Below are 18,556 nucleotides of genomic sequence, written 5' to 3'. Positions count from 1 at the left end.
TAATCAGCAAAATCCATAAACAGGCAAAGGGTCAAATCATTAAAGCAGAACAAAAATTGGTAATAGTGTTGCTTACACAAACTCTTATTTGGGGCAAAGCTGCGTGAGCATTCATTTAAAGGTACCAGCTCAAGTACCAACACAGCCTGATCATTACCTGGGGCTTTGAAGAAGTTCAAAAGCTCATTGGTCAAAGCAGTACATTCTATCATCAAGTTGGCAATTATAGAGATAACAGCAACGTTATAACATTCAAACTGTCCACAATTTATTGTTTTTGTTCATCAAATTGGCCATACGTTGAGTGATCAGTTGCAAGAAGGAGGCAGTATTCATTGGTCACCATTGTCTTTTGGCTAGTGCCGAATGGACAATTAGTGGTCTCATCCGATGTATCTGATTATGTTTTTGGGCAAGGGCAACATCTTCCAAGCTCAGGTGAAAAGGGGCTGATTTATTAAACCGCAACTTTTTTAGGTCAGGCTTTTGACACCAAAGATGCAGAAAAAAGCATGACTTTTCTGTGAATTTATTATGCAACAAAACTGCAACAATTTCGAATTCAAAATTACTCCAGCTAAAACCTGTTAAAATCATATAGAAATCAATGGCAGATTTCCCTTTTACAACTGAAAGAGTTTTCTTTGATTCTTTGTTTTAAAGGTTTTGTGCGACAACATGGAAAAGTCGCAGTTATTGTGCCATTAGTTGAAAAAGTTGCACATATTGCAAAAAGTTTCATGACATTTATGGTTTTAGAGAAAGTGAGTTTAGCTATGGTTTTAAAAACCACTGAAATGGAACTGTTGATAAATAGGTCTCTAGGGGGCACATTTACTTAGCTCGAGTGAAGGAATAGAATAAAAAATACTTCGATTTTCGAAGTATTTTTTTGGCTACTTCGACCATCAAATTGGCTACTTCGACATCCGACTACGACTTTGAATCGAACGATCTGAACTAAAAATCGTTCGACTAGTACTGTCTTTAAAAAAAAACTTCTACCACCTACTTCGCCACCTAAAACCTACCGAGGTCCCCATAGGCTTTCTAGCCAATTTCTGATCGAAGGAAAATCGTTCGATCGATGGATTAAAATTGTTCGATCGAACGAATAGTGCTAAGTCCTTCAACTTCGATATTCGAAGTCGAAGGATTTAACTTCGAGGGTCGAATATCGAGGTTTATTAACCCTCGATATTCGACCATTAGTAAATGTGCCCCTAAATGTTATCTGTGCAAAGTCTTTGTGCAGAGTTGCTTACTCATTACCACCTAGCCAAGGAACGTGACATTTGTAGAGGTATTAACTGATGAATGCAAAAATGAAGTAAGCCTGTTTTAAAATACAGGTATGTTGAAAGAGCCTCAGTATTTTGATATTTTTATACTGAATATGTTCCATTTCAGCAGACTATAGGGTGCCAGTTCAACATGGCCAAGTTGTCATTTGCTTTTGTCACTTGCTCTAATAGATTACAGTGTCCTGACAAGGAAAGGAGAAATGTAATATAAAACTGCTGCTCCCCAGCATGATGACAAGAGAATATAATTCATATTCCGTCAGATTATGAAACGTTATCATAGTTTAGCAATGTTTATACTTTATAGCACATTTATTTTACTTTATTTGATTTTTGCAACCTTTTTATCAGTGTTGGATGGCAGGGGCGCTTTGCCAATGAGGCGAGCTGAGAATCCCACCTCAGGCGGCAGCGCCACACTGCTTAAAAACGAATGAAGGTCAGTTGCAAATTAAAGAAAGATCCCTTATCCGGAAAGCCCCAATTCCTGGGCATCGACCTGAACAGGTCCCATGTCTGTACTTATTTAGTATAGCTACATGTGATAAGAATGAATCTCACTTGAAATTGCAGTGTTCAGGGTTAATGCCTTGTGTTCTTAAAGAATTGCCTTTTTTACATTAAAATGTTATGGCATAACACCACCTTGCACATATTGCAGTTATTGGAACTAATATCACAATTCTTCATCTGCACAATCCTCATATAAGGTAATACTCACAGCTGTCTGTGGCTTCATTGCATATGGAAAATTTTCAAATGTATACTTGTCTGATCTCCTCTGACGCATCTTAAATAGTCTCGCACCGCGGTTATTGACGTGGGATAACTCCTCAAGCATAATGTCTCTTGGGACGCTGAACTTTTTGCCAAAATCCAAGCCATCTGACTCTGCAAAACAACATGGATACAAGTAAATTCTCATGAGATTTATTTATGTAAATCAGATATTTATCCAGTGGCATAACCCAAAATGATTGGATGCTAAGAAAAAAATACGTTTAGCTCCCCTTATAAATCTGTCTGTTTTGGAAAAAAATATATTAAAATTACAAATTAGTCATGGGGCTGCTGAGCCCTCTTCTCCCCCACCTCTTTTTTGTACTTTACGCCCTGCACATTGGATTGTGCCTGATGTAGAGGAGGTACAAGGATGCCATTGACTAAGTATTAAGTAGAGGGCTGTCTCTCTACATTTCTCCTCCACTTTATTGTAACCCTTGAAGCATATACCTGTATCCTGCCTGCATGATGCCCATTTTGTGGTTAATGTCACCTGTCTGCAGTTATTCTCCATATACTAAATGGTGACAAATTTTAAGCCAGAATCAGAAGACGCAACTTTTTTTTTTTGCTGGTGTGATTATTCTGAAATTCTGCAATATGGGAACAAACTGCAAACTGCAAATTGCGGCTGCCCTGCACTTTTACTCTAAAATTTAAAAAACAGTCAGCAGTTCCTTCATGCTACGCATTAAGGCCACAGCCACAGGGAGGAGATTTGCAGCCACTACTTTTTGTTTATCATGGTCTGTGAGGCCCCTACAGAGAAATCACAACTGCCAGCTAAAATAAGATGCTATTTAAATGCCAGTGTGATATAAGCCTAATGTAGCACTGATAAACAATCATATTGTTTACAATTTGGCATTAATCTATGGAACTGTGTGGTCCATTTGAGAACACGCTCATATTGCATGCCAGCGCCTGGGCAAAAACGAATGTGGAACAATGCAAAAAGTAAAATATATCCTTTTTTCTTTATACTTTTGTGTTTTGAACTTAAAACTGCATTCCAAACCATACTGATGCAACTGGAAACAATATTCTTTTTCCTGTATACTTGATACCCAAGGCTCCAACACCATTGTGTCTTCTACACTGCAATGTAATGAGTGACACAATATTCTGTGAATTGCTATTTCTAATTGCACAATCATTTCAATTTACCCTTGTTGGTTTTTTAAAGAAGATTACTAATCCTTCATGAAATGTGTGATTTTATATATATATATATATATATATATATATATATATATATATATATATATATATATATATATACTGTATATACTGTATAAAGGTATATTTTCCTTGACATAGGCATAACTTGTAATGATGGTGGTTTCCCATTAATCCTTTTTAGCTAGAGTTAATGCAACCAATGAATGCAAATTTAGAGGCCAGCCTGCACAATAAATTGAGGTGCGCACAAATAATTTTGTGTGAAAAATACAAAATTTTGTATCAATTTTTTTGCACACTATGGGGCAAATTCCCTAAGTGGCGCAAATTCGCTAGCCCACTTCGCAACACTTTGCAACACTTCGCCAGGCATAAATTTGCCAGGACAATGCTAATTCCCTAAAATGCAAATTTACGTCCAGGGCGTTAAACACTGCATGAAGAACATGGTGAAGAGCATGATAAAATGCAGATGTGCTCATAGAGAACAATTGTATCCCAGGGCTATTTATTTATACAATGGCGTACAGTGGCTGTGTGTAACATTGTGGTATAAAGTAAGGTCAGATGGAGTGTGTGTGTGAGAGAGATCTGTCCAGTCCTGAGTATTCAGGAGACTAATGGCTTGGGGGAAGAAACTGTTGCACAGTCTGGTAGTGAGGGCCCTAATGCTTCTGTACTTTTTTACAGATGGCAGGAGTGTGAACAGTGAGTGTGAGGGGTGTGTTAGATCAGCCACAATGCTGGTGACTTTACGGATGCAGCAAGTGGTGTAAATGTCCGTGATGGAAGGAAGAGAGACACCTATGATCTTTATCCTCTTTAGGGTCTGTGCAGTTCCCAGCCCAGACAGTGATACAGTTGCTCAGGATGCTCTCGATAGTCCATCTGTAGAAGGTTTTGAGTATGGATGGTGGGAGATGGGATTTCCTCGGCTTGTGCAGGAAGTAGAGGCGCTGTTGGGCTTTCTTGGCTAAGTTGCTGCTGTTGTGGGACCAGGTGAGGTTCTCCGCCAGATGGACACCAAGGAATTTGGTGCTTTTGACGATCTCCACATTAGAGCCATCGATGTACAGTGGCAGGTGGTCACTCCTAGTCTTCCTAAAGTCAACAACCATCTCCTTTGTTTTGTCTATATTGAGAGACAGGTTGTTGGCTCTGCACCAATCTGTTAACCGCTGCACCTCCTCTCTGTATGGTGACTCATAATAATTGCTGATGAGACCCACCACGGTCGTGTCATCAGCAAACTTTATGATATAATTTGTGCAGTGTGTGGCTGCACAGTCATGTGTCAGCAGAGTGAACAGTAGAGGACTAAGCACACAGCCTTGAGGGGCTCCGGTACTCAGTGTGGTGGTTCTGGAGATGATGTTTCCAATCCTGACTGACTGAGGTCTGTCGGTCAGGAAGTCCAGAACCCAACTGCCGGGTGAGATGTTCAGTCCAAGCAGGCTCAGCTTTTCTATCAGATGCTGAGGAATGATAGTGTTGAATGCTGAACTGAAGTCTATGAACAACATTCGAGTAGGTGTCTTTTTCGTCCAGATTAGAGATGAAAAGTATTTTAAAAAGTATTTCCCTTTTCTCTGTAATAATAAAACAGTAGCTTGTACTTGATCCAAACTAAGATATAATTAATTCTTATTGGAAGTAGAACCAGCCTATCGGGTTTATTAAATGTTTACATGATCTTCTATTAGACTTAAGGTATGAAGATCCAAATTATGGAAAGATCTGTTATAACAGGTCCCATACATGTGCAAGCAGGGACACAAGAAGAACAGTGAGTTAATATTAGGTTGTTGAGACAAACCTAATATTGCAATTGCAATTGCAATTTTCGACACACAGAGCAGGAAGATGCTGTGACTCCAGTCTACCAACCGCTATAATAGCAACAGCTCCCTAATAATTTATTTTCAAACTTAGAAGGTATAAATGCTTTAAATATACTATATAATAACAGTAGTTAAAATTCATTTCACATGTAAAAACAGAAATGTTTAGGAACCAACAGGATCAGCTTCAATCAATATTTATTCATGTCTTAGTTTCTTATATAATAGGAATCAACCTGTGGTGTAGCAAACCACATGAAGTCATTATCTGGTTGGGTGGTTGTGAGACATTATGTAACACTTTTGCCATGACACATAAGCATAGCAACAGCATCCCAAGCAATGATCAAGTGTAATGACTGTTTTCTTTAGCCCAAAATCACAGTGGATGAAACAGCACAAAACCTTTACATGAAAACACTCCCAGCGTTCTATTCGGATAATAGCCTGTGGCAATGCCATTTGACTGGAACAGGCTTAATTTTGATACATGAACACAGTTTCTGTGCATTTTCATGTGTACCAATTTATAACTAAAGGGGATATATACCTATATATAAGTATATATGAAGTAACATTCAAATGAACTGTATGTTGAAGAACATATTGGCATCACTCACTGGAAGGGTCTATGAGGTTATCAAATGAAAGGGAAATTCAATCGTAGGAAATGCGGTACATCCTTCGACTTCGATATTCGAAGTCGAAGGATTTTACTTCTGCTCAATTTTCTGCTCGATTTTCCATCAGGTTTTTCCATAGTTTCATGTCATGTTATTATTTACCCATTATTCCAGAACCAATGGCTCTTTCATAGGCTGTTCATTAGCACTGATATTTTTTTTAAAACAAAGGATAAGAAAAATCTCCCACTACTACCCAGAAGCTGTGTTCTTAATATTACTGTTTCGCAATACAAAAGACCAGATTAATCACTTGGTATCAGTTCACAGACTACTTTATTTTTAGCGATACTTCCTTTATAAAATCATTCTTGTCCATAGGATTTCCTGTTTTACTAATATTACTAATATAAATAATATATAATAATACTAATATAAAAGGAAAGGTCTTGCGATTTTGCCAGTGCTGACCAGAAATTATATTTTGGCACTGTGAACCTCTTGATACAGACAAAACTGTGTTTCCTCAATGAAACCAGCCAACAAAGCAGTGTGGAATTAACATTAAATATGCTTTTTCTGTTATCACCCGATTTTACATGCAGGTAGCATTTATTGAAAGTTTATGATAACAACCTGCCATTGTGATTCTGTGTTACTCTACTGAAATGAGAAAACAATAAAGTCATTGTTCTGATGTGTTCAGGGTCCACTGAGCGGCTTTCTAGAATCTCTTGAATTGTTGCACGAGAGTAGTCTTAGTTCAGTAACACTCCCCATGGTATAATCTGCATAAATTAGTTTCAGCAGAGAGATTATCATAAATTTGGCTGCTAGCAGGGATGCTTGTCTGCTTCCAGCAAGATGTATACACACACTTACACTAACACTGACACATACTTATTGACTCATAAACACAGGTACATCAGATAGTTGCATTAGGTAACAAATGCTTTTTGATTGACTATAGGCAATATAAAGCAGCAGTGATATAGGTTACTAAAAGATTGGGAAAGGAACTCAGTCTTAACAGTGTGATACAAAATATGTACAATAGACAGTAATTCATTAACTTATGTCTTACTTTGTAAACATTTGGGTATTATATGATATATGATCCATTTCCCTATATATTGTGCATGTGAAATTTTAGCAGCTAACTGGTTGCTTAGGATCCAGTTTACCCTAGTAACCAGGCAGTGGTTTGAATGGCTCACTGGAATATGAATAGTAGAGGGTCTGAATATAAAGAAAAGTAATAAAATCAAAATTGTAGCCTCATATATAGTGATAAACGAATTTATTCGCCAGCCATGGATTCGCAGCTAAATTCAAAATTTTGCCATGTACGTCTTTTTTTCGCGAAACTGAGGCGAAATTTCGCCATGGAAAAATTTGCAGAGAAAAAAACACCCACTGACTTTAATGCATTTGGACAAACAAGTTGCCATAGGAGAAAACGCCTATTAACTTTAATGCATTTGGACAAAAAAGTCGCCATAGGAAAAAAACAGCCTTTGACCTTAATGCATTTTGAGTAAAAAAAAATTGACGCGCACGTAAAAAAAAAGTTGCACGTGAAAACGCCCATTGACTTCAATGCATTTCGCTTATTTTTCTGCAAAACGGGACAGATTCGTTTATCACTACTAATATACCAATAATTTTTTGGCCAGCTAAAAGTTAGAGAGAAGTAGAGAAAAAAATAAAAATATTTTGAAAAAAAAACTATAAAAAATGAAGACCAGTTGAAAAGTATATGCTATTTTATAACATAGTAAAAGTTACGTTAAAAGGGAATAAGCCCTTTAAGCAGTGGCGGAACTACCGGGGGAGCAGGGGGTGCAATTGGGCCAGGGTCCACACCCCTTCAGCTCGTGCCCCGCCGATTTCCGTGAAAATAATTGCGTACAGAGGGGGGCGCGGGCCCGACTGCACGTTTCGCACCAGGGCCGGCCCCCCCTCTAGTTACGTTACTGCCTTTAAGTTAAACGCTATACATGCAATTCAGTTAAACAGAGTGCTAATGAAATCTTGCCACTAATAAAAATTGGGACCCTTTTCAGAGTTTAGACCTTGCATCCATCTCAAATTGAAAAAAAACCATTGTAACTGAATAAAAATATTTACAGGTTTCTCCATTGTTATATAATGTGAAGTAATAAACATCTCTTATCCTAGTAAGTCTCATTTGAACATAATAAACCTGAGGAGATAATCCTGTCCTGATACAAAAATGCTCTGATACGATCTAACTGTGTGTTGAGCAGCTCAGGCTCTAGCAAAATGGGTTTCATATGAAGGTGCTGAGAGCAATACTCCAGCTTAAGCAATGTAATCAATTATATGGTGTTACAACAAATAAATCCTGATCAGTGCACATCATTCCGCATAATGTGTATTTTAAATAAATATAAAGTATATAAACTAAAGTATATTTTTTAACCTAAAAAGCTGAGATGCTATATCATTTAGAAAAATCATTCTTCTCTGATTTGCAACACTTGGAAATAAGGCTGAGGTAAGCCACAGACAGTAAAAGCTAGGGCTGTGTTCCTATAACAGGAAAAATGGAGAAATGAATCCCAAGCTTTGTAGATGTTTCCCAACACGAATAGACATAACAGTCTCTTTGACTTGTGGTCTGGGGCCATTAAAGAAGTTGTGTAAGTGACACTGATTGCAACGTGGGCTGCATGATTAAACAAGAAATATTCTCCAAACTTACTCCCACAACACACAGGAATCAAAGACTGATGTCTCTCACTTTTAACTAGTTTCATTTTACTTAATGGATGGGAAGTTCATTTAATTTAAACATTTTGTTCCTTTTTCCTGGCATATTTAACATTTTATTAGATTTAAATATGATAGGTGTTTTTTCTTTATAAACAGAGGAACTGGGTTTGTTATTCCTTTTTTTAATCATTGTTCACAGAGTGTTTAGGAAACTTTTAATCGTCAAACACATAAAAGGCTGGAGTTATGTTGATTCACAGAAAGGAAACATTGATTTACTACAGGAAGCAAACGGTACCACTGTATTTTTGTGGGCACCTGATGTTTTTTATTTTTCAGATATATCTGATTTTTTAATGTTCTTATTTATTTTGGACCTCATGGATATTCTTGTTTGTTCTAACTGGGTGTTCTTTTATTCTTGGGCTTTGGTAACAGTTTTAGGGCCAAGTTTACTTAAAGGTCTTAGACTAGAGCCACTGGCAGTGGCTACATCATTACTGGCTTCAGGTGCTGGGAGTTTAGGCATGGGGACAGTTTCCTGTGCTACAAAGGAATGTTGATAAGGAAACATGTCTGCACTGCTTTCCAGAACCATACCACCATTAGTGATGGGCATATCTGTCGCGAAAAACTAGATGGCGAAATGGGCAAAAATATTCCAAAATGAATTGAAGTCATTTGGTGTCAAAATTGTTTTGATTCGTATATTCTTGATAGATGGTAAAATATAGATGAGATTTAAGAACTGGCAATTGCTACTAAAATGCTAGATGGTAATAATAGCTATAATCCTAGTTGCCAGAGATTATTTATGAAGTGTTACTCTATGATCTCCATCTTTGTGGAGGCGGCAACAGCAAGTCACCTCAGGCAGCGAAGGTACTTGGATCATCCCTGAGCCCTGTATATATATATATATATATATATATATATATATAACATCTATCTATCTATCTATCTATCTATCTATCTATCTATCTATCTATCTGTACATACATGCACACATATATATTTCACTGTATTTACGTTGGAGGTACCTGAAGTAGTGTTTTACCCATTCCTGGATGTCAGCCATACTGTTAGCCCTAAACACAAAGCTGAAAGTCAATCCTAGCAAAATAATCATCAGCTGTTAGCTTCATTCCTCCATAGCAGTTGTTCATCTGAAAATAGATCTCCAACAGACAACTACAAAAGGCTCAGTACCCAAAGGAGGCTTGAAGCTCGAACAGATTATTTATGGACATCCATATAAAAGAATAACTCAGTGAGGCTGGATGTTAAAGCTAAGTCATGTTAATGCAAAGCAGTCAGCATTAAAAAATATATATATTTACCATTTCCACCATTTCCTTGCATTTCCTTCAAAATGGCTGATGCTTGCTCTCTCCTCTCCTTGTTGAGGGCACTTTGTGACATCATTGTCCGCTTATTTGGTTATCTGCCCCTGAAATATAAAATGAACAAAAGCAGTGAGAAGGATTGTATGGTTTTATGGGAAAGGAAGTTGTTTGGGCCTACATGGTGGATTTACAAGACAATATTACATGCTGCAAAATGGAGCCCCTTTCCTTTCATTTAGGAAATCCTTTTCATATTTACCTTATGTTTGTAAGGCTTATTTCTAGTATGGATAAATACAATTTTGAGAAGAAAAACAATACCTTTATGAATGTGAAAATTAAGAATGGGTATGGGATCTGTTATCCGGAATGCTTTTCCAGAGGTTTTACTATAATTTGCATCAACATACTTTGTCCACTAAAAACATTTCAACACAGAATAGACCCAAAAGGATTGTTTTTCCACCAATATAAAGTCACGCTGCTTAGTTACTAGCAAGTACAAGCTACTGTTCTCTTATTGTAAAGAAAAGCAAAATCAATTTGAAAAATGAGAATTAATTGCTTGAACTGTAGTCTATGAGAGATGGCCTTCCCATAATTAGGAGCCATCTGGATATCAGGATTGTGGATAAGATATAACATTTCTGTACTTCCTTTTTATCCCAGAACACTCAGGTTGAGGTTGGGGAGTTATAATTCTCTCTGGATAATACATGTGATGTCACGTTGGGGCGTGTGTGTGTAAGCAGTACCTAGCCCAACCCTGATTGCGTATTCGTGAAACTGAATGTTTACATACATAACAAAACTGGAGATATATCAGCAAGGCTGCCCTGGCACAAAGTAGCACTCTGAACATGCACTTGTGAAACCCTAGCACTATAACGCATAATAATCATTCAGAGGTTGTAGTTTATTTCTAACCAATAAATAAAAGTTGCTGTTTGGTTGCTGTGGGTTACATAACCAGGGCAATGTTTGCCTACATTTAAAAATGGCATCAATGCTCCATTTTGCATATATTTTAGCATCTCATATTTGCAGTTGCGTTTGTCAATTACTCTTATTGTCATAGCCATGCAAATTGAATAGAAATCAATTCTATGCAACTTTCAACTATACAGCTATAATCTTCCAAAGATTTTAGAATAATTTTTAAATATAATTGCTATTTAAAGCAATATTTGCTTGTCATGTTCAATTTTTGTACAGATGGCAGGCCTGGATTTGTGGAAAGGCCACTAAGGCCTGGCCTCTGGTGGCAGGATTTTAGGGGGCGGCATGCTGCCCAACCAACCCCACATTGGTTCAAAAAGTCAGCTTGGGCAAGGAGGGGAAAGGGAAGAACCTATTTAAAGGCAAAAGGACCAATGGGAGAGAGAACTCCAGATAGATGTGAAGAAGAGGTGATTTGAACAATCTGTGTACAATTACTATTAGGGTAAGGCCAGACGAGGAGATTCGGGGAGGTTTTGTCGCCTGGCGACTAATTGCCACATCTTTTGCGCGACTATCTCCCCGAACTGCCTCAGCGTTTTTTCCCCATAGGCTACAGCGCAAAATCGCCTGCGTTAATGCACATGCGCCGATGCGTTTTCTATAGTCGCCCGAAGTTGCCTCAGAGGCTGGGAAGAGATTATGGAATTGCCTCAACCAGAACCCGCCAGTGAGTGCGTCTGAAGGTAAGCGTGGGCGATTACAAAACCTTATTAAGTTCCAAGATTATTCTACATCCTGTCTCACCCTCACATGTAATTAACACCAAACAATAGTTTACATTTTATACCACGAGGCTGGAACTTTCACTCCAAAATAATGTGGGTACAAAATTTAAAACATATACACTTTCTTCTTAAGGGCACCATACCAATTGGTTAAGAACATCCCTATCCTATGAAAACAGAATAGAGCAGCAATTAGAAAAGGGCCCTTCTATAACATAAACAAGAGTACCACAGAAATTTATAATCTCCTATTAGACCAAAAGGGGCTGTTTCAATTTCAAACGTGAGCCCTTTAGAAAATGGAAAATTGTAATGGGTAAGTAGCCCCTTGTTATTGTAAGATCCTTATTTCCCAGCAGTGCACATATGTCTTGTGTGTCCAATTAACCCATAAGGCCAGAATATAAGTTATTGTACATGCATTAAAGGACAAGGAAAGTCTAAAATAGAATAAGGCTAGAAATGCTGTATTTTGTATACTAAATATAAACATGAACGTACTGCACCACAAAGCCTAATCAAACAAATGATTTATGCTTTCAAAGTTGGTCACAGGGGGCTGTCATCTTGTAACTTTGTTAAATATCTTTGCAAGACTAAGGGGGGAATGTAATAAAAATCGCTAACGGAAAAAATATTCGCAATGCGAAAAGTTATGCCTTTGCGCGAACAAATTTTGCTTTGTGCGAATTTAATATAGCTTTTGCGAGCCCGGAAACTGTATAGCGACCACTTCCGACAGTGAAAGACCGTTTGCGAATTTTATAGTTTGCGCCAATGCGCAGTCAATGTAGTAAAACTTCTTACTGAAAAAGTCGTTATGTTTGCTCCAAAAGATTACGACACCTTCAAGCACTTCTTATGAGTGCGCAATTAAAATTCGCAATGCGCAATTAAAATTCGCAATGCAATAACAGTTTAAGGAACAATATTACATTGCGAGATGTGGATTTTTAGTCTTATTGGTGCGAATTGTTTTGCTCTTTGCGACTTTTATTACATTCCCCTGTAAGACTGTTCACATGCTCAGTGTGGTCTGGGCTGCTTAGGGATCGTCATAAACAAAGCTGCTTGAATTCTGCATGGCTGGTAAGTAAGGCGGGGGCTCCCCCTGCTGTTCATAAGTATGATTGTTTCCCTGCTCAGCAGTTAGGGACCATCTGACAATTCCTATCCACAGCAGTAAATGAAGGGAGAATTTCACTGCATACAGTCAGGTTTCTTATATAAACGGTACAGATTTTTTAATTAAAGTATATTGGAGATAGGTTTCTTTTTCATTAAAGAAAGTAGAAATGGGATTTTATTTTTTTGCCTTTCCTTGTCCTTTAAGATCTAAAAAAAACATATAATGCCCACCTTAAATGTAACTGAATTCTTGCTGGCAAATGTTAGTATGTGTTTCCAGTGTAAAAACACTGCTCCCACTCCTAGACATGGATTAATCTCCAGAAGCCAACATTTGTACGTATCTCTAAATCCATCCAATTTCCACACAGTGCATCAGTAGATATTTTTTGAATATCATTTGTATTGCTCCTGGGGTTCTTTCATGGATGAAACACTAAAGCGAGCCATAAACTGCAATGGCAAAGTATAAAATGCTGCAGTGCCTATTACATTAATGGAGAGCACTAGAGGGTAGTCTACTGAAAAAATTCTGCCTGAATCACCTTGTAGAATTGACCTACCTTCCCTATCCCCATTGTCTATGCAGGGAATAAAGGGTTTACCACAACCAATAGAGAGGGGTACAGATATAGGATCCATTATCTGGAAACCTGTTATCCAGAAAGCCACCTCCCATAGACTCTTTTATCCAAATAATTAAAATTTTTAAAAATGATTCCTTTTTCTCTGTAATAATAAAATAGTGAATTCTACTGAGAAATAATTAATCCTAATTGAAAGCAAAACCAGCCTATTGGGTTTATGTAATATTTAAATGATATTCTAGTAGACGTAAGGTATGAAGATCCAAATTATGGAAAGATCCATTATCAGGAAAACCCCAGGTCCCAAGTGTTCCGGATAACAGGTCCCATAACTGTAGTAAGAGTTATAGTGGGGAAGCTGAGTTTCCATTTGTAAAAGAGTACCAGTATCATTTTAGCAAAATATTCATTTGATGAGATTTTTCCCTTTTAGTTAAAAAATTGCTTTCTACCAAGAATTGCATCAGGATTCAGTCTTGAACACAAAACCAAAGTCCCATGTTCCATGGCATTAACTTATTGCATAAATGTAATGTGACATCATATTCCCATAGTAAGCCTGTTGTGAGTTTTGAGTTTGGCCACTTGGGTTATTTTCTGACCTCCTCAGAAGCTGGTCCTGATACCCAGTTCCTATATGAAGCAGCCTTAGGCAAGCCAGATCATTCTTTGCTATAAAATTTGAACTTTAAGTAAATTAAACAAAAGTGAGTTATATTGCTATTTAAGTTTCAAAATTGTCAAAATTGGTGTTTTTAGTTAAACAATATTTCATTAAACTGGTATTCATCTGGTATTCATTCTTTTGAAAGGTTACTGGTTTTCTACTTTCTACAAAAATAAGATTTTTTTTGTATGTGATCTTCAATATTAAAATAATAAATTCATTTTTAAAATTATTATTATAAAAACTATTAAAAATAAAATAATTGAATTTTTGGCGCATCTGCATCATTCATGGCACTAGTCTAGTGTTATAAAGGTAATGTTATAAAACACACAGGAAAAGCAAGGAAAGGATTACCCTTGGGGGGTTATTTACTAAACTCTGAATGTAAAAATCACGAAAAATTTGTGATTTTTTTTCCATATAAAATTGAACTTTTAAAAAATCACAAATTTTTCAGAATTTGTTAAACCCAGAGGATGGAAAAGTCTGAATCAGAAAATCTGGCATCTCAGACCTGTCGAGGTTGCATATGTCAATGGGAGAAGTCCCAATGATTTTTTGATGTGCGCTGGGTTTCGTGCAATAACGGGAAAAAAACATAAGAAATCAGAGTTTTTGGGTGAAAATCCGGAAAAATCCAAAAAATCGGATAAAGAAGCCAAAAAAATAGTGAAAATCGGATAAAAAATCCGAAAAAATAATAAATAAGCCAAAAAAAAAACCCATGCGGATTTAAGATAAATTCGGACTTTGATAAATAACACCCTAAGGGGCAAATTTACTTATGGTCGAATATCGAGGGTTAATTAACCCTCGATATTCGACTGCCGAATGGAAATCCTTCAACTTCGAATATCGAAGTCGAACGATTTACCGCAATTAGTTTGATCGAACGAACGAAGAATAGTTCGATCGAATGATTAAATCCTTCGAATCGTTCGAACGATTTTTCTTCGACCCAAAAAAGCTTAGAAAGCCTATGGGGACCTTCCCCATAGGCTAACATTGACTTCGGTAGGTTTTAGGTGGCGAACTAGGGGGTCGAAGTTTTTTTTTTAAAGAGACAGTACTTCGACTATGGAATGGTCGAATAGTCGAAAGATTTTTAGTTCAAATAGTTCGTTTCGAAGTCAAAGTCGTAGTCGAAAGGTCGAAGTAGCCAATTAGATGGTCGAAGTAGACAAAAAAACATTCGAAATTCGAAGTTTTTTTTATTCTACTCCTTCACTCGAACTAAGTAAATGGGCCCCTAGGTGTATGTGAGTCGGCATGTTATGCCCCAAACATATTCTGCAGCTATGGATCACAAAAATAGAAGAAATAATATTCACTGAAAGAGTCAGCCTAACAATCGATAACAATAAACCATACTGACGACTGTGTTTTAGCTCTGCCTACTGTAATATATCTGCGACACACAAAAGTAAAACATGGCACATGCAGTAGAAAAAAAATTTTAATTCTGAAATCTGTCAGTGGAACGGACCATTGAATACTGGTGCAAAAAGAAGCATTTGTTATTATAAAACCTATCTTTTGGATGAAAACACTGATGGAAAGGTAGTGATGATAATTCATGGTCACGCACAATATAATAACAATGATTTTTACTTTTTTGGGTCCCTTCAATTTGAATCATATATCGCAACCTTTCTTTTACTATTATTCCTGATTGCTAAGCTTGCGCATGGAAGGTCGACTAAAAATAATTCAAGTCAAAACTTTTGTCCTTGTCTTGTTCATCAGCTGGCTTTTTTTCTAATGTAGATACATTGGGTTTGTATTTGAAGTCAGCAACAATAATAGTTGCTTGGAGACATAATCTATTACAGTTGACTTGCAACAAACCTGTACGGTTTCTCTCTATATTTTTAATGCATGCATGTAAGCAGGTGTCTACATTCACAGTGACAGTTTGATTAGTCTTTCACATTTCACATGCTAAGAGCCCGCCCAGTACTAATCAGCTGAACGGCATCCTTAATCATGCTCATCTATTGGGCGCATTAACTTTATGCACCAGGCGCTGACACCCACCAGAATGATGAATCGGTTTGCTTACCCTTAGCCGAGGCTCTGTTTTTTGGAAGGCAAAGCAAGATGCGAGATGTCTTTTGACGACTTGGCTGAAACACTCCAATGAATCTGAATGACCTCTCTTATCCTAGACAGTCTTTCCCTGCTGTGTTACTGGTAGAGAGTCAAACAGGGGGCTCAAACACTCTACAGAGCCTGGCATCCACATGACATCAGTTGGCTAAATATAGATTTAGCACTCCAACCTCATATCTTTCAACCTTGAAAAGAGTGAAGAGGGAACAAAAAGGAACATGTACCATAATAAGCCATTTGTTGAGATAAATTCCTGATCTATATGAGGGCAAGAGCAATTTTGTTTGCGGTGTGAAAGATTAAAGATTAGAGCAAGGGCTACTTTCAGTATTCTAGTCTGCCAGTTCCTCCTGACAAACAATGTTGAGCAGTGTCGCGTGCTTCGTTTCACACTTTGGAGGGCATAGCATCTGTCAAGCTTTTTTTCCCCCCTTTGTAATGTGACCTGGTGCCTTTTCCAAAATGCCATTGTCACTCCCTCATGTTTTACAGTTCATAAATATTCAGCCAGCAAAAAATAGTTGTGTTAAACTGGAAGCGACTTCTGCCATGACGTCTATTATTTTTTTTTATATATATACAAACTGGAGATGTAGCAAAGGTGTGACTTCTTGAATTAAATTTGTGTTCTCTGACACTAGAAATTAAACTTTTTTTTACATCTACCATAAAACTTACTTTGCATGCTACTCATAATTTTGCCATAAAGTATTTGCCCAATGCTTTTACATTACCTATCTGACTTCCTGTGTTCCTGTATGAGGGAGGCTGCCATATTTGTGCAGAAGGAGTCTGTTAGCATTGGAAACTTTAATTGACAGTCTGAGATGGGACAGTCAGAAACAGTCAGGTTTAGGAACATCAACTAAAAATTATTTACAAAAACAAACCTCTCAGCAAAAAACAATGAGCATGACCTATAAGTAACTTTTAGGGGCCGATTCACTAAGGGTCGAATATCGAGGGTTAATTAACCCTCGATATTCGACTAGGAATTAAAATCCTTCGACTTCGAATATCGAAGTCGAAGGATTTAGCGCAGATAGTTAAATCGAACGATCGAAGGATAGTCCCTTCGATCGAACGATTTAATCCTTCGAATTGAACGATTCTAAGGATTTAAATCCAACGATCGAAGGAATATCCTTCGATCAAAAAAAGTTAGCCAAGCCTATGGGGACCTTCCCCATAGTCTAACATTGACTTCGGTAGCTTTTAGATGGCGAACTAGGGGGTTGAAGCTTATATTAAAGAGACAGTACTTCGACTATCGAATGGTCGAATAGACGAATGATTTTTAGTTCGATTCCTTCGATTCGAAGTCGTAGTCGAAGGTCGTAGTAGCCCATTCGATGGTAGAAGTAGCCCAAAAAAAACTTTGAAATTCGAAGTTTTATAACTTCGAATCCTTCACTCGAAGTTAGTGAATCGGCCCCTAAATGTAGATTCATATTTTAGAAGTAGTTTTTTAGTGTCAGTATCACTTTAAGATATGAGGCCTAATAACTCATCACAAAATATGGGTTTCTGACTGAATTAGTACATATATAAGTAATATAATCCCCAACATTTGTTACTGTATAAGCAAAATGTAAATATCTGACAGTCTATATTAACATTAAAAACATATTTAAACCAATTTTGGCAATATTAAGGGGCAGACTGATCAAGGGTCGAATTAGAAATTTCCAGATTTTTTTTATGGTCAAAACTGTCAAATTTGACTAGGGAGTTATTCAAATTCGATTCAAATTTGGTCCTTTAAGAAATCAAATTAGACTATTTGCCACCAAAAATCTGCCGAATTACTTTTTAAGTCAATGGGAGACATCCAGGTATCAATTTGGAGTTGTTTGCAGCCTTCCTGACAGTCAAGTTTTTTTAGGAGAAAAAACTCGAATTGAGTTTTTAAAATTTGAATCAAAATTGATTCGAGTTTTCGGGTCATTTCCATTCACCCGAGTTTAAAAAATTCGATTAGATAGATACATTTCTAAATTGGTTGAAATTCAAATTTAGGGGAGTTTTTAAAAACTCACATGAATGCAAAATGATAACCTTTGATAAATGTGTCCTCTAACAGTTCAGTTTCAAACTATAAAAAAATATTAAGTTATTTTATTTAAAAAAACATTTACCATGGTATGGCTGTATTGGGTGCAGAATGGTATTTTTGTCCATTGCTGCTTCTGGGAAAAAAACTGCAGTTGAAAAAATTTTATTTTTTCATTTATCATTGTCCCTAATTCTAGTGAATGCAAAAGGTGGAGCTAGGGTTGGTTGCCACCTTGCCGGTATTTTACTGGCCTGGCCGGTAAAAATGATGGTTGATCCCAATGTTATTAATAGGGAAAAAGATAAATAGAAAAGGTGGCAACCCTAGGTGGAGCCCACAGAGGAGTGACAGGTGGACCTCAGCACCAAGACTCCCACTTGCAACCTGTAGTTGCAGCCAGAGTACTGGCTGACTGGAATAGAAATATGGGTCCTGAGCACCGTAAAGCACCTCCCATT

The 18,556-nt window shown here is 37.2% G+C and overlaps 1 protein-coding gene across 1 annotated transcript in view; it reads right to left on the bottom strand.

Moving 5' to 3' along the window:
• Positions 1-16,071, bottom strand: part of myoz2.S (myozenin 2 S homeolog) — a 30,803-nt gene extending 14,732 nt beyond the window's left edge. Inside the window, 3 exon segments of the mRNA NM_001086904.2 lie at positions 2,026-2,195; positions 9,813-9,922; positions 15,993-16,071. Coding sequence (NP_001080373.1) covers positions 2,026-2,195; positions 9,813-9,897 — 255 coding nt within the window. The 5' untranslated portion in view covers positions 9,898-9,922; positions 15,993-16,071.
• Positions 16,072-18,556: the final 2,485 nt, after the last annotated feature.

Source organism: Xenopus laevis, chromosome 1S, assembly GCF_017654675.1.
Source record: "Xenopus laevis strain J_2021 chromosome 1S, Xenopus_laevis_v10.1, whole genome shotgun sequence".
NCBI classification, from domain to species: domain Eukaryota; kingdom Metazoa; phylum Chordata; class Amphibia; order Anura; family Pipidae; genus Xenopus; species Xenopus laevis.
The sequence above is the reverse complement of the archived record's forward strand: the minus strand, read 5'-3'. Positions and strand labels throughout refer to the sequence as shown.